This window comes from Drosophila biarmipes, chromosome X (assembly GCF_025231255.1).
Source record: "Drosophila biarmipes strain raj3 chromosome X, RU_DBia_V1.1, whole genome shotgun sequence".
In the NCBI taxonomy this organism is placed as follows: Eukaryota; Metazoa; Arthropoda; class Insecta; order Diptera; family Drosophilidae; genus Drosophila; species Drosophila biarmipes.
In genome coordinates this window covers 14,220,719-14,238,730 of record NC_066611.1, presented here as the reverse complement: position 1 = coordinate 14,238,730, position 18,012 = coordinate 14,220,719, and the positions used below count along the sequence as shown (strand labels likewise).

General features: G+C 37.9%; 1 protein-coding gene across 10 annotated transcripts in view; it reads left to right on the top strand.

Annotated features, from left to right (window-relative positions):
• LOC108025720 (protein sprint) overlaps positions 1 to 18,012 on the top strand; it is a 120,279-nt gene that overhangs the window by 63,460 nt on the left and 38,807 nt on the right. For 3 of the 10 annotated variants that reach the window (XM_050889413.1, XM_050889412.1, XM_044092939.2), the window contains one exon: positions 13,675 to 14,472. The exons of 5 other annotated variants lie outside the window; for them this stretch is intronic. In XM_050889413.1, the coding sequence (XP_050745370.1) occupies positions 13,675 to 14,472 (798 nt within the window). Of the gene's footprint in view, positions 1 to 13,660; positions 14,473 to 18,012 lie in introns of all 10 variants that reach the window. 2 more of the 10 variants (XM_050889411.1, XM_050889416.1) reach the window with 2 other exon arrangements.

Below are 18,012 nucleotides of genomic sequence, written 5' to 3'. Positions count from 1 at the left end.
TGACATGCCACATGGCCGAGCGGCGTTGCCGCACTTCTCTGCCCGAATTTTCCCCCGCTTTTCCGCCTTTCCTTGGGGGAGTGTATTATGCTGCCATAAACTATATAGACCGCAACACACACACACTCCACACACCAGGTTAACTTGGCCGGGCGATTGATTTGCCTGCAAGTTGGCCTGACAACAGTTGGTTTTGGCCAACATTTCGTGGCTCTGTTTTGGCCTCTTCATGTGAAAGTGGCATGTCGTGGAGTGTTGTGGCCCGTAAATGAAGCGATTTGTAGCTGCCCCACTTAACCGGTGGCGAGGGGTTGAGCGCAGCATAAATAATGGCGGTTTTCAAGGCCTCGAAGGCAGGGTTTCCACCTTGGCGTAGCCCGGAAAATCACAAAATTAACCTATATTCATCTTTGCTTTGGGATACTGATTTACATTTTATTAACTCATAGAAAAATCAAGCTAAGTAGATCATTAAAATGAATTTATTAATCCTAATCTATATTTTCTGTTATGTTAGCATTTGGAAAACTTGTTTATAAGACTGGTTATCCTTCAATTCTAGCTTTTTTTACAGTACTTAATTTTGTTTAAAGTTGACTACTTGGTAATGAAATCTTATAACATAATGCCAAGTTGTAAAATTAGATTCTGAATGTTTAAAAGTCTGTCAAAAGAAATGTTTCATAATTTACCTGATTGAACGTAAAATATATTACATAGAAGCCTTATACCTAAATTTTTTTTAAATAACAAACATATTTAATGCAAAAACATAGTTGCCAAGTAGTAAAAACATTTCTGAATGTTGTCAGGAATAACTTAGTTCAAATAACTTATTGAAAAACCTTTTCATCGAGCGTTTTTCTTTCTTTTTCCCTAAACAGGGGACAAAAATAGCAATTACCAGACGTCGACTGATTGTCAAAGCAAATTTCTGTTACTCCCAACTAACCATGTCCTGCCGCACGTTCTGAATCAGCTCGAAAAAGAAATCCCCCAGCGATGGATGCAGTTTTCCGCATTTTCCAAATGACCACAAAATTCCGGGCTGCGTTTGCAATTTAGTGATTTGCAGCTCTGTTTCTTCTCCGGCTGCTCCAATTCGACCCGGGAGCTGAGCTCATAATCTGCTAAACGCATCATTACGGTGGCGGTGCCTGTGGATGCTGTGCTGCTCCGGGTGAAGTAAAGTATCTGATGGATATGGAGTGAATGCACCGCATGATGTGGGGCGAAAAGTGTGGCAGCAGTTTTTGCAATTGCGAGGGCGTGTTGCTCATTAAATTTCCGCTCTCTTTGCAAAATGAAGTGGCCAAGCGATGTGGATGTGGATGTGGATGTGGATGCGGATTGGGACTGGGATTGGGATTCGGACTCGGATTCGGATGCCGATGTTCTCGTCTGATGTTGGTTATGCTCTGCAAACTCATAAAATAACTGTAATTGTCGTAGCATCTCGGCGCGGAGCGTTGCCGCACTTCACTCGGCCATTCGAGCCTCAGGTTTTCGCCTCAGTTTCGCCTTAGTTTCGGCCTCAACTTGTTGCCAGTCACGTTTTGTGTCCGTTTCACCTCGTCCAAAGTGACCAAGGAAAGTGGTAAGAGAGGGGAGAATGCTGGCTTGCGACAGCCAGCAAAAAAATGTGGGCAAAATAGTGGGTTCTTGAAAATATACCTATCGATATTACTTTTAAGAGTAACATGTTCTTGAAAAAAGTTATCGAGAATATATGGCATAGGAACATGACATCATATGTTTGTAAAAAATTTTCAATATTTGCAATCAGTCAAGATCATACATCAAAATATACTTTTTGATATTGCTTTTAAGAGTAACATGTTCTTGAAAAAAAGTAATCGATAATTTATTAGCTAGGAACATGTCATCATATGTTTTTAAAAAAATATGCAATATCTGGAATCAGTCAAGATCAAATATAAAAATACACTTCTTGATATTACTTTTAGGAGTAACATGTTCTTGAAAAAAGTGACCGATAATCGATAATTTATTAGTTAGGAACATGTCATTATATTTTTTATATGCAATATATGGAATCAGTCAAGATCACTTATAAAAAAAGTATACTTCTTGATATTACTTTTAAGAGTAACATGTTCTTGAAAATAAAAGTAATCGATATTATATTCGGTTTTTTTTTAAATATGCAAAATCAATACCTCATTCAGGTTCCCTATATTGTATTATAAGATAAATTATTTTATTTTTTAATATTATCTAAAGAAAAGTTTTTCTCACATTGCGAAATTATAAGATCACATATGTAGGTATATGTATCGGCTATTTCTTTATCGATAACTTTGGTTATTTCTTGTTTGCAGTATTCTAAGCTAACTACACTTTCCTTACACCCTTCAAACGACCATAAAATGTTGAGATTTTTTCTAAATTCTAATTTTTTGCATCCTTCTTGGTAGTATGACTGCAGAACCCATCGACTTTCTTGCTGTGCAGCACCTGCACCTGCTTCTTTGTTAGGTGGCTCCCTCCTCGCGCCGTTCCCCTAACTTTCCGCCACCACCTGCGGCTAAAAAGTACCAGTATCTGGGCAAGAACACTCACAAGCACCGAGGAAAGGTAACCAGAGCATACAAAAGCAAATTTTCTGGTTCATTGCAACCATTCAAACTGTAATCAGATACTAGCCCAGCCGCCATCCCCCTTGCCTTCGGTTTTCCTTGGGTTTTTTGTGTGTTATTTTTTATCTGTGAGTGGGGACGGGCGCATTCCGGCAGAGCAGGTTGCCCAGGTCTTCGACGGCAGCTTTTTTTCTCTTTTATTTTTTTCATTTTTTCAATCGAGTGTGGGTGAGGGATTTACTGAGGATCGATAGAAAACGGGTACGTAAATAAGAAGTATCTCAAACATACGGGCGGTTACTGACCAATAAAAAATCAGATGAAAATCATTGCCAAGTTCAACAAATATTCAATTCTTTATTACATTATAGTATATAATATTAAAATTAATAGAATATATAATAATATTCTTAATAAGTGCTTATACTTTTTGTTAAGATATTTCGAAAATGTTTTTTTAAACTAGTTATTTTCCTTGAGTACATCAACATTTTGGAAATACATAGCCCATTTATGTAAACCATTTCATTTATCTCCCGGAACTGCACTTGCTGCCACAGCGAAATCATCTGTTAAGTCTTCAAAACTCCCCTTTCTTCAAAAGCAATTAAGATTGACCCAACGACACCCTTTTCGCACTTGTTCATTCCCCAGCTCGTGGCAGTAACCAACGATCGTGCCACTCTTTCGCTTTTTTCCAGGCATAAGTATTTCTTTCTATTCCCACATTCTGCTCATAGCACGGAAAGAAAATATTATATTTTATAATATGGTTTCCATATTGTGATAAAAATTCTAAAAAAATAGGATAAACTATCTTTTATGAGATGGGTTCCCCATAATACCTACCCAAATGGTATTGATATCATTAAAATATCTGCAATATTAGTTTCTATAAACTATTTGAAGTCTAGTTCTTTATAGAACCAATCTTCAAAACTATCTTTTATGAGATGGATTCCCCACTATACCCTTCAAAATGCCATTGATTTTAATAAAATATCTGCAATATTAGTATCTAGAAACTATTTAAAGTCTAAATATGTGTAGAGAATCTGAATATTAACGTTATGATAAAGTGTGTTGCATATTTTAATGACTTTTGAAGCTTACAAAAAAGGGGTGCGGTAGGTCTTGTCGTCGTTTGGTGTTAAGTAAGCTTGCATTTGATAATTATTGCCATATCTCTGTACATGCATGTGTATATATTACTGGTGGATGGTATCTCGTGCAATGTGGAGTGTATCTCTAAGTTTCTCCCGACCCACGTTTGTTTTGTTTTGTGCGGCTCTCTGCGCCCATCGTATTTCTTTCAAATGGCGTTTTATGCTCGCCTGTCAAATGATTCAACAAGTCGAAGGCGTAAAAATAACAACTCGTAAAAACAAAACGAAAATCAACTTAATTCGATGTAAAACAGTTGGCAAACAAAACACGCCAACGAATATGAAAGTATTGTAATAAAAAATATATTTATAATCCCAGCGATAGAACCAGGGAATACAAACAGAATAGAGAAATATAAAGAAATTCAGAGATATGTAGAGAGAAAGATACATTAAAAGCTTTTCTAGAGCAGATACTAACGGCACCACTGGCTTGACCCAGAGACAAGAAAACAAAACGATACTCGTATTATCGAGACAAGAACGCCGCACAAAAGATCAATGAATTTCCGATCGATCGGTCGCCTATGCTAATTTCCAACATCCCATTTCATTTCAATTCATTTGACTCTCGGTCTCTGTGGCGTTCCTATCCAAATCGAAAACGCGAAAGTGTCAACTTTTGTATCTTGTGTCGTCATAAATCAGCATTTCGTGTGTGAATTCAATTGCCAAATGGCTTGGCCTGGGCCCATTCATCGATCGATCTTTGGGAACACGACTCCAAGATGACACATTTCGCTGTCCATTTCATCTGTGATTTCCGCATTTCAGTTTGAAGATCCGTGGGCCGCGAGACGATCGATCGAGCATGATTTTCTCGTCTTTTGGAGGACTAATTTGGAATACGTGCGTGCTTAGCATACATATTTGGCATGATTATTGGCTAACGACTTGATTGACTATACACTTTCAGCAGTTTGGTAAGGGGGCTTTAAATTAAATTAAGTATCCACAGTAAATACTTAATTATTATAATTAGTTCTATCACATCTTGAAGATAAGCTTATTATTATTATAACTAGTTCTATCATATCTTGAAGATAAGCTAGTATATATTTCTTAATTATCTATTATATCCTATGAAAGATCTAAGAAAACTTTTTTAGAACTCATGCTTTTCTCTAAAATCCTATATGAAAGTCCCATCTGGATTATGGAGTATCAAATCTTGATGATAATCTTGTGAATTTCATTTTAGATCTTAGAAAGACCAAAGAAAACTAGCTGATGTCAAAAAAATCTTAGGAAGATCTTTTTTAAAGCCCAGTTCTGTCTCTAAAATCCTATATGAAAGTACCATCTGGATTATGTAGTATCAAATCTTGATGATAATCTTGTGAATTTCCCTTTAGATTTGATTATGTCTTAGAAAGACCAAAGAAAACTAGCTGATGTCAAAAAAATCTTAGGAAGATCTTTTCTAAAACCCAGTTCTATCTCTAAAATCCTATATGAAAGTCCCATCTGGATTATGGAGTGACAAATCTTGATAATAATCTTATGAGTTTTTCTTCAGTTTCCATCATATCTTATGAAAAACCAAAGAAAACTAGCTGATCTCAAAGTACTTCTCAAGACCCCCTTTTAAAACCCAGTCCTGTCTCTAAAGTCCCACATGAAAGCCCCCGCTAGATTACAGACTTTCGTAATAATAAAGCACATCCAATTGATTCCGAAGATGTTTACAACTCTGGCAACGAATCGTTAACCATTCGACATTTCATTTCGTTTCGTTAAGTGATCTTTATGGATTATGACCGATGGACTGCTGTGCGCATATTTCTCTTTAATTAGAGCCCCACACGCCCAGTCTGAAATTCGTTGTGCTTTTCACTCGACTTTCTGGATTCTGGATTCTCGATCCCTTGGTCTCCCCATTCGACATCGAAATCGTAGGTCAGCTGAGCTCTCGTCTCTTCAATTAGAACCTATATAACCATGTGTATATGACGTCAGCTGGTGGGAAGTCATTTCCCGACGATCTCCGATGGGGAAATAATAATAGTTCGACCCCTTTTACTGGGGTACATGTTAATTTTCCCGCTGGACAGCGATGCCCCAGCTTTTTTTTTTTTTTTTTTGATTTTTATGGTTTTGTAGAGACTGGGATCCTAAGTTTCAAGAGGATTTATATGTGTTTACTAAGGGAAGTTATATAGAATTTTTTAGGAGATATCATGATTAAAATTTCTGTATGTAATAAAAAATACCTATATTATTACAACTATCATAATAAAACTTTCCCTATATATTATACAATACTTACTGTATTAATACAATTATTATAGATAGATTACATATAGTAAGGAAATTCCACATAGAAGTACTTTTATTATTAAACTATTATGGGTATATAATCTTTTACTTTTGCAAGTACCTTTAGTTCTAGAGTTATCAAAGGATATATTTTACTTTCTTAAGTTCTAGTGTTATTATAAGATATTTTACCAAGATATTTTAAAAGATACATTATAGAGATATTTTTACTATTGAACTACTAGATGCAAGGGTGTATCATCTTCGACTTTCCGCGTTATCTTTCATACTCGGGGTTTTTTGAATTATCTGCATTTTTGCTGGGGCCGCTGCGGAGTTACCGTTGTTGTATCTTTTGCTGCTGTTGGTTTTGTTGGGTTTTTGCCTTTATTTTTGTATTTTTCAGACTGCCAATGGCATACACTTGCGTTCCACGAGGGCGCAGCGTAAAAGTTGCTGAGCAGGTTTTTATTGTCGAATGTTGTTGTTGCTCAAAATCTGCTGCTCTTTTCATGCTTCTGTCTTTGTTGCTGCTGCTGCTGCAGTTGTTGCACTTTCATATTTTTGTGTGCTGTTTGTGCTGTGCCTCTATTGTATGGTCAAGTTTTGCAACTACAAACCGTAAGATACAAATGGAGCAACATCGGATGGAGCTTCAGCGGCGGGAAACGGCAGCCCCAAAAGTAGTTTAGTTGCACAGTGGAAAATTAGATTAATTAATCATATCAGCCATGCTCCGATTACTACACCAAATTGCCATAATGCTTTAACACAATTCGTATTTTGAAGATACTTTTATGGGGAGAGACAGGTCGTCTCTGGAGGAAGAGTTGGAAAATAATATTTTATAAAAATGCAGAACATTCAATAAATATCTTTTACATTTTCCGAGGATATTTCATTGCCAGTAAGTTTAAATAAAGGGTGTTTTTAGAGTATTTCTATAGAGTATTTTCTACGCAATCTGTTACACTTCATTTGTAATCGACATCGAACTGCATTTCTTGCCGTGTGCATTATTTAGCTGAGCCCCCCGTATCATAAATATTTCAACGCCTCTATTGGCTGCGCGTGTTTTGCCTCTCTGGCGATATATTTTTTAGCGGCGCCTTTCACCATCAGCATCTTTGGCTACCAAGCAAATTAAGTTTGGCGCGCTATCTGATAGATACAAATTGTGTAAGCGGCGAATTTCGTTTCCTTTTCGACTGCGTGAGGCAACCCATTAGTCACTGGTTTAGCTTTTGGCCCACAAAAATAAAATAAGACGGGAAACACACAAAAAAAAAAACAAAAACAATCTCACAGATAAATGGGAGTTCAATGTGTTATGAGAGCGATGGGGTTTGTGGGTTGGGAAAATCACAGCAGTATCGAAAATATGCTTACGATAAGTACTTGGTGTCGATATTAAAGTAGAGGCCCCCATGGTTAAAATGTTTATCTATTCTATGGTTCTTAACTATGAACTTCTAAAGATTTCTAGGAAAATATTTATAAACGACATCATTTAAGATTGGTATTTCTTTTTCAATTTCAATCTAAAACGAAGTTAATTAGATCAAATGGAAAAACTACAAATAGCGCTATAAGCTTATCAAAGATACAAAATAATAAATAAAATAGCTGTGGAACAAAGCTGATTAAATGTAAATACATAGATGGGGTACAAAAGTCTGATAGGAACCGAAATACCCTCAGCCAAGCGTTTCACTACTACACCCACGAAAGTATCTCAGAGATAAACTTTCCTCATTTGCATTTGCATTACCACGTTACAGCGATACACTTAAAGTTCGATCCGCCCACCATGTCGAATGCATCCCACATTTATCAGATAGCTTCAGCGCTGAAATTTCATTGATGCCCGGCGGTGTTTTTAGTTCACAAATCACACAAATTGCTCTTGGGCAAAAGTGTGAAATTTTCATTCAACCGAAACGCGGCGAGCAAATTAAAAATTCATAAAAACCTCGAATGAAAAACGAAAATAAAATTTACGAAAATTTCCAAACACCCAAACAAATTATGGGCCAACGGAGGGGGAACATTAAAATAAACGAAACTTACATTTACATAATTTATAGACTCATGTCGCAGGCCACCGATACACAAACACAAATGTATATATTTATTTAGATAACATTGCCAAGTGGTGTGTGTTATTGTTTTTGTCGCTAGTTTCTAGTTTTTTATTTTTTCCTCTTGTTTGATTCTCGAGCTCTAAATGCCACAACGTCTGGCATTCCACAACGCATTTTGGGGGACAAGATGTGGGCGTGGATTTCTTGTAGGTGGCACTGCTAAGGCCTTGAGCCCCATTGAGTTGGGAAAATATGCACCAAAGTAGAGTGGAATGGGTCTTACGGATGGAGAGAGGGAAACCTCAATGACCAGCGAATGCTGTCGAAATCAATTTGGCTAATGTTGTCGCCATGGCCTGACGGACCTGACGACCCTGTTCTGATTTACACACTTTTTGGCGTTTTCAAAACGGTTCGGAGATTTATAAAAATATTTGCTAGGGAAATGCAATAAATAGAAAAATAAAATTATTTAAAAGTTTTGATAAAGCAACAACCGAATTTTTGTCTTTAGTTAGTTATGAACCTATGACACTGTCTTAAAATTTGCTTAGCTAAAGGAATTAATAGAAAAAAGAACAGAAAAATGAAATCCCAAATGTAAATATTAAAATTCAAATAAAATTTATATAAAATCTTGTTTTTCTTAAGGCTGCCATCACAAATTTTTTTTAAATAATGCAGTCTATTTGAAATTAAGTAAGTGTCATATGGCCATAATTAACTTAATAAACGCTTTGCCTTAGCATATTCGTAAAGCGGAAATACATTGTTTTTTATATTTCTAGTATTAATTACACGTTCTTGAGCGAAATTTGAAGTATTTTTGGGGACGGGAACGCAGGACCGAAAACAAAAGTCAAAAGCCATCAAAGAGCTCAAATCGTTGAGCCGGGCACGCAGCAAACGCATTCATTGCAATGCGAAATCAATTACACTAAAACCCATGGCTGGGGAGTGTGGAAAGGAAAGTCCCATACCCCCTTTTCCATTTCCCATTTCCCACCCCCCCCTCGGTGGAAACACGTCGCGCACGTGCCGAGCGTACCGCCGATAATTTGTAGTAACAAGGCAGACAAAAAGCAACCACCGGGGGCAGATACATATCTCACCCTCCAGTCTCCGGTCGCCGAAAGAATCAACCCAAAACCAAACCACATCACCCCCGTCCAGGGCAAAACACAAAAAAAAAGGAGAAAAGAATTGAAAAATTACTAAACAAAAGAGCGCGGAACGTGTTTTCGGAACTGCCCACCCAAAAGGCACCCAAGAAACCCACACACTTCGCCACATATGAATGGGAAATAAATATAAAAAATAATAATTTTGACTTTTTAACAGGCACCCAGCGCGGGGAGGGGGGTGGGGCAAGCCCCAAGTTTATTGCATTCCACTTACGGAATCCCCAGAGCTTGGGAGCATTTCTAATTTTTCGCCGTTGAGCAAGAGCGATAAGCACTCATTCATTATTCACTCACACACTCACTCCACTAGCACATGAATCACATTTATGGGATGGTTTTAATTGCATTCCGGTTGATAGATGCACTTAGAGCACAACATGGGTATTGCACATTTGTGTTTGACTCATGAGTAAAGATGATAATTACTAGGATTTGTTAAAAAAAGAGTCAGTGTTTACCAAATTCCCAATCCATTCATAGATACATAATACATTTTCTTTAGAATCCGATTTCTCAAAGTCATGTTAACTTTTATCGTTCAGTTAAATAGCTGTTAAAGAAAAAATCCTGTTTCTCAATATCATGTTAGCGTTTATCTAACTAAACACTCTCAACTAGAGGTTAAATTTAATACATTAGTTCTACAAAACGAATTACAAAAGGAATAAACATTATTAAGATCTTTCGTTCCTTAAATTAACATCACATTGAGAAAACGAATTAATTTTTCGGAGTAATGCAACTTTATGTTAACTTTCTAGGAGAGTCAACAAACTAGAACTTTAGCACGACATTCGGAAATCGGTGTCTTATCATATTTAGCTAACTTCAACTTATATTTTGCAAATCGATTCAAAATATAAAATAACCGGGGGTTAAAGTCGGCTATGTAATTCCAAAGAAATCATAATTTGCGCAGTTTAATATGCCATTTAAAAACTCACTGATGGCCAAACTTTTGACCATTAAATGTGCCAAATATGCCTCTTTGGCCTTGAAATCAATCGCTATCCATCGGATAGCGCTCAAAACGTTGGTTAACCATAAAAAAAAGCGGAAAATCGCAAAGACAGACAGCAGGCTCTATTGCACGCGACATTCAAAGCGCGTCAAGCTTCGCCTGGCAGCCAGCCCAAATCGAAGCGACTGACTCCAAGTTGGGTACCGTGCCCTCCTCCTTTTGAGAATTCAAAAAAAGGAAAGATATATATATGAAATAAACCGCTCAACTAGCCCAAGTTTGGTTGGCAATTTGTTGACAATTGCGTTTCACACTTTGCATAATAATCAGAAATGGCGAATCGAGCAGCCAGCGGCATAAAGTTTGCATAGTTCATAAAAGCAATGTTTGCGAATGAAGAGGAGGTTGCCCATTCCGAGGCAAGACAATTTATGGTAATATATTTACAAGGAAATTCTGTCGGCGAAATGAATCAGAATCCCAATCAAAAAGTAATGAAAAGCCGTGCCGCGAAAAAAAACGCTCAAATGTAATCGAATCGCTTCGAATATGTCGAACACGAAACGCAACGCGGTTGCCTCTATTAAAGTGTAATTGTTGTCATTGTTGGCTCGTCAAGTGATTCAGGTAATTGCGAAATGCGGCAATGTTTATAGGGTGCATTATATGTATTTGTTGTCCCATGCATTCTGCATTCGAAATCCAACCAGAGCACGACTGAGTCGGCGAAATCGTGAAAGTTACTACAATGACTATCTGCGACGACGACCGCTGCATGCGGAAAAGTGCAGGGCAAAACGGGCTGAAACCGATGAGTTACTGGGGGGATTGGAATTGGAATTGGAATTCGGAGAGGTGCAGCCAAGGGAGACCAGACAGGGAAAAATCAAAACATCGATGGCAACACACCGGAGCACTTAGCATTCAAACGGCGGATCAAAATTCGTGGGAAAAGCGGGTGGAAATCGGCAAAATAAATAAAGATATTTCAAAAAAACCATATGATACCAAATGGTGGGAATTACATTTTTTTTTTCTAAATTTGTATGTGATTTAAACAATAAGGCTGCTTAGAAAAATCCAAGAAATATAAACAAACAAATATATTATTCATTAAGCTAACATCTCTGATAAAAAAAAAAGAAAATGCTATGTTTCATTCAAGGTTTAAATTGAACTTTTTTAAGAATTACCCTTTCACTTTATTTTATTTTGAATTACTATCTTAGAAAAATTTTAAAAATATAAACAAATACATATAATATTTATTAAACTACCATCCCTGATAAAAAAAAAGAAAATGCTATATTTCATTCAATTGAACTTCTCTAAGAACTATTTTATAAATTACTATCTTAGAAAAATCCAGGAACTATAAACAAATAAATATATAAGTTATCAAACTATCATCTCTGATAAAAAAGGAAAATGCTATATTTCATTGAAGGTTTAAATTTAATTTTTTTAAGAATTACCCTCTAAATTTATTATATTATAAATTACTATCTTTGTAATATTTTATACCCTGAATCGAATATTTTTAAAATAATTCATGCATATAAATATGTTTTGTATTTCATTCAAGTTTTTAATAATTTTTTTTGAATATGTTATGCAGATATTTATTTTATTCGTATATGATTAAAAATCGGAATTAAACATAAATTGTTAGAGGTACATTAAAGAGCATTAAAATTCTATATATATTTTTTTTATATTCTGAAATTCGAGTTAAATCGTATAAACCGGAAATGACTAAAGATTGTGTTCCAAGAAAAGAAACCGAACATATTACACCTATACGAATACATAAATCCATGATAAATGATTCGTTTGATGATTGTTTAAAAAAATATTTAGGAAAGCGCAAAATCTTGGCGGCTTGCCTTTTCAAGTGGTTCTCTTAGCGATAAACGGAAACTGCGACAAGTCTCCAAGAATTTGACAATATTTGCTTGACCGAATGACGAAAGATCCAGAGACATAAACCCAGGCCCATGTACTATATGCGATTGTGGCATACTCCATGCGGATGATGTGAACCGAGGCCGAGCACAACAAAATAAATAAATTGAGAATTTACTCGACCGCAACGGAGGAAAGCGAAACCCACTTTGGTTTTTGGTCTCTCCGATCTGGATCGCCTCGTTTCTGGTTCTCGTAAATGTATTTTCTCTTGAATGTTTCTTTTTCGCTTATTAATATTACGCTTTTTTTCTGGGGGGGTTTCTTTCAATTTCTTTTGATGTCAAAACAAAGCCAGCGAATGTTTGTAATTGCTTATCGCCACAAACACAAAATGTTGTTTACAAAAAAACCCCCGGCCTTCTAATGGGATCCCATTCCCACAAATATGGGCCATTCATCTGCAGCCAGCGGTCACCTTTTGCCTTCCGTTCGGCGTACTTATACTAAATGTATATAATGTTTTTTTGTGGTTTCTTCCCCCCGAAGAAAGCCCCTCTTATGCCAAGAAATGCTTAATAATGTTTTCCACAAAATGAAATGGATACGTGCAGACCGAAAAAAAAAAGCTACAGAGTCGAGCACTCAAACACTGGCGTTCTGACAGAGGAATTATTGTCGAAAGTTCATGAAAACCATAAAAGTCTGGTTGTCAATCGGTCGAATGTTGTATGCTCTAATGGACAGGGTTCTAAACCGCATAATTCTAGAGTTTCAACCATATCGATAGGGAAAATGGGGTGATAACAAAGGAAATATTCCTATCGTTCGTTGATCTTAAAAACAATAATACTTCAGTAATAGTAGTATAAAATGCGAGAGTGATTAAAAGCTTTCTAAAAATAACTTGAATCTTAAATGGTTTTATTTATAATTCATCAAGCTAGGATCCTTCTTAAGTATTTAGTCCTATCTTTTAGTTGATTTAAGAATTAACTTTAAATAATATTAGTAACACTGAAAGTTTTCCTAACATTGCTAGAAAAGTAATGGTTACATTTATAGTTCCTTGGGTTAGGAACCCTCTTGAGTGCCCAGTCTTAACTACCCCTAAGCTGGGCAGTCAAAAATTGTCTCCGACTTCCATTGGGTTGGCAGGTGTTCCTCCTTTTTTTTTTTTTACTGCACTTACATAACACCACCGCAGACTGCGAATGTGTTTGTCTTGGCATTTTTATTAGTAATAACATTTTGAAAGCCACAGCATGGCGGGGTCGTATTAAAATTCATGTTTTGAGTGGCTCATCGGATGTGTTATATATCCGATATCCGATATGGCATGCCACCTCGGGTATTTAATGTCGGAATCAATAAAAAAGATTGACACATGTGTGTGTGTGGGGGAGTCTTCATTTATGAGTGTTGCATGAGTTGGTAGCATCAATTTTCCATTTTCCCCCCCCTGAAGTCATTTCGAATTGCCAGTATCTCTAAATTGAAGCGACTTTGCAGCAGGATGTCGCACGAAACAGCAGTTCCAGGAGGAGTAGGAGGAGGAGCAGCCGTGTCCTGTGTGGACAACTCGTCGTCGAAGGTGGAGGTCATCGTGTACACCACCAAGTCGGACAAGACGCTAAAACAGAATATGAATGCCAAGGATGATACGCTAAGGAAGCGTACTTCCCTGATCATAGTGCCACAGCAGGTGGTCGATGTGGACGTGGATTTGGAGACCAAGGTGGACCAGACAAAGGCCAGGGAGAATGGGAATGGCAACTCCACGAATCGCAACTCCACGGCCAGCATGGATAGCTGTGTCTCGAACACCACCAGTCAGAGCAACCAGTCGTCGAGCGGAAGCCACAGTGGCTCCTCCTCGACGACCAGCAGTGGCAGTAGCAGTGGCTCCGAGGATGCCCATGCCGCCTACCAGGATCTACAGAACGGCAATGCTGGCCAGGATCACCTGGACCATCATTCACCATCGCCGGTGCCCAGGTGCCATTCATCCAGCTCGTCATCCTCCGTCTCGGAGTCCACCTCGTGCTCCAGTTCGGCGGACTACTCGCTGCGGGAGCAGCTCAAGAACTTTGCCAATAGAAATGTGGAGGATCCCAAGATCCTGAGATCCTCAGCAGGATCAGGGGTCACAGATCCCACGGTTCGCCTGCTCAAGGGCATGAGTCTGCCGGTCGGCGATCAGCAGTCGCCGGTGAGCCCTGCCCTCTGCGATTCCCTGCTCAGTCCCCAGGAGGTTCCCCTGGGCCGCCGCTACGCCGAGGTGTCTCAGTTCAAAGGTCACCCCAAGGCCAGGTGAGTTAAAACGATTCCATTTGCGACTGCTTGGAGTGGGATTATTGATCACTAGATTCACTAGTGATTTTATTTTTGGTTTAAAATAAATAATTCTTATCTTTAAAAGCCTGTAATTCATTATTATTTTACTTATTTTAAGTAATATATAACATATAAAATGTACATGTGAGGTGTCAATCGACTATTCTGAAAGCCATTGAAAATATAGCAAAATTCAAAATGAAAATGGGTTAAAATTTCGACCTTTTTAGAAAGGAAATATTTGAATGAAGATTATTAGAGAATACAACCACAAACTCATAGAGGTATCCCACTTCAAAATCGGAGGCCTATTACTAAAGTTCTGAATTTTAGAAGTGTGGTTTTGGGTCACCACTCTGAAGACCGTTGGAAATAGAGAAAAAATCGAACATGAAAATGGGTAAAAATTTCGACCCTCTTAGAAAGAAAATATTTAAATGCAGAGCATTAGAGAATTCAACCACAAATTCATAGAGGTATCCCACATCAAAATCGGAGGCCTATTACTAAAGTTATGGATTATTGAAGAGCAGTTTTGGGTCACTATTCTGAAAGTCATTGGAAATATGGAAAAATCGAACAAGAAAATGGGTAAAAATTTCGACCCTATTAGAAAGGAAATATTTGAATGCAGAACATTAGAGAATTCAACCACAAACTCATAGAGGTATCCCACATCAAAATCGGAGGCCTATTACTAAAGTTATGGATTATTGAAGAGCAGTTTTGGGTCACTATTCTGAAAGTCATTGGAAATATGGAAAAATCGAACAAGAAAATGGGTAATATTTCGACCCTATTAGAAAGGAAATATTTGAATGCAGAACATTAGAGAATTCAACCACAAACTCATAGAGGTATCCCACATCAAAATCGGAGGCCTATTACTAAAGTTATGGATTATTGAAGAGCAGTTTTGGGTCACTATTCTGAAAGTCATTGGAAATATGGAAAAATCGAACAAGAAAATGGGTAATATTTCGACCCTATTAGAAAGGAAATATTTAAATGCAGAACATTAGAGAATTCAGCGACAAACTCATAGAGGTATCCCTATTCAAAAGCAGAGGCCTATTACGGAAGTTGTGGAACCTTGAAGTGCAGTTTTGGGTTACTATTCTATGAATTCCCACACATTATTTACTTAAGGTCAAGCAAGAGTTTAAAATGTTACAATTTTCAATCTTAATTTATTGATTAAAAACAGTAGAGTTATTATAATATTGGTACCATTCCTTCATTTCTTACCTAACAAATTCTTTATAATCTGAAGTTAAGTTAAAGCCAATCTGATTCACAATGTGAATTTAAAACCGTTTCACATGGTTCTCCTTCAAAAAATTGATTTCATTTCCTGTGCCTTGCCCCATCAACCGTCCCCTTCAATATCACCGTGTGGCAACAAAAAGTGACCTAGTCTCCGGGCCTCAACCAGCACTCAGTTCGATGAGGTCCTCCAGGTTATCTAACCACATCCACTTGGCAGTCACTCCTCCAGCAATCCCCTACTGGATCGCCATTGTTCGCCGAGTGCTCAACTAAACGATGTCAACCGGCTGCTCGAGTCGAGGGCCCGACCACAGGCATCCCACCGAGCTGTCTGGGACTCGGATGTCCCATTCCCATGCCCAAGCCGAATCGTAGAACGCCGTTCCCCAACTGCAGCTGCACATGCATAATACACAACTTAATTAGTATTACTACTTTATGGCACTCTCGGCGATGTTTGCCCCTTTTCCGTCGCCTCCCCTTCCTCTGGAACTTCAAGCTTAGACTGGGGAAAAATCTAATAATGGAGCATTCCACACACGCACTGCCATTGCCACATTACCATATCAAAAACGGTCGGGTTGCCGGGCCCGTGGGGCATAGACAGGGGGTTAAACTCCTTGCCGCTCGCCTGTGATGTACTATACGTACTTCTTTTCTGTTTCGGTTTCTGTTTTGGCCAGATCAGAAATGCACTGCAGTGCACTGGGAGAAAAGAGTGGTGGAAATAATGGTATATATTACCTTTAAATTGTTTTCTATATTTGTAAGATAGACATCTCGGGATCATACATATTACTCTAATATCTACAAGATTAAATAAGGTCGGTGGTTTGTTTATCAACTTTTTATTAATAAATATTTATAAAAGGCTTGTAGATCTATTAATTAATAAATAGAAAATGTTCAGAGATCCTTAATTTATACTTGCTGTTTCGAGTGCACAAATGTATGAACTTTGAACTTTTATGCATTCGCCATCTCCTCACATCGATGTGTCAGTTTGAGCTGTCAGGCGAAGAGGACGAAACTCACAACTCCGGGTTACCATCGACAACTATGTTGAACTTTTTGAAAGCTGTCACAACTAATTTGCATGCCCCACCCGAACTCCCTCTCTATCGCCTAGGACCAGGACCAACTCCAATTCAATCCCATGCCACCCGCATCCTTCGCCAGCCGTAAGCCCAGTTTCTGCACCTCGATGGCACTACATATGCTTACTTTTTGTTTTATTTTCCACACTTTGATTTCATCTGGTCCCCGAGCACAAAGAGTAAATATTCATGGCGACTCTTTGCAGAGCGAAAACTTTTCACAATTTTCGGGGCCAACTGTGATTGTGCTGGCGAGGGCAATACTACGGATTGCCATTGCGAACGAAACTTCCGATTGACGGAATACCACGGATGGGATTTCCGGTAAAACTTTTCGAATTTCTGCAGACCAATAATTGAGTTAGCTCTGGCACTGCGCCTGATTGTGAATAAAGTATTGAGATGAAAGGGAAATCTTGAAATACTCATGGTTTTGAGGAGCTCTTTTGTGATTAAAAGGGGTAAATTGAGGGGTTTTCTGTTGCTTTATTATATGGGATTATAAAAAATTATTTTGAATTATACAAAATTATAGAATAGTGGCGATTGTGTAAGATAGCTTTATTTATTGCTATATGTACTTTAAATAATTAATGAATAATATTTTATTATATTATATTAAACTAATGCCAAATATTAACTTTATATTACAAAAAACCCTTTCTAGTTAATGTTTTTATATGCCATTTTTAACAGGCTTTTATTCCTATGTTATTATTCCTTTCTATAAAAATTTATTCAGCTTTTTGGCATTGTGATGAAGTGACTTTCAAGGTCTCTTACCATTGACCCCCCACAACTAGGATATTGTTATATATTTAATGGCTCGAATTGACCTTCGTTTCGCAGGATGGCCAAAACCCTCAAGGTGCCCCGCCGCAGGACACCCCACTCTCGGCCGTTTGTATAGCCGAACAACAAATCCACTGCCACTTAATCTTAATTGCCATGAGTGGGCGCCTTGCCATTTCCATACGGTGGCTCCATAGACTCCATAGGAGGGAGGGCTCCTACTTCTCCGCCTACCCAGCTGTCAATTTGCCTGTTTTGTTTATCGCTCGCCCTTGTTTATTCTATAAATCCCCATAAATTCGAGCGTGTTTTCTTTGGCGGCTTGCCGTGTCCTTGAGCCTGCCGCCTAATTCCTTGA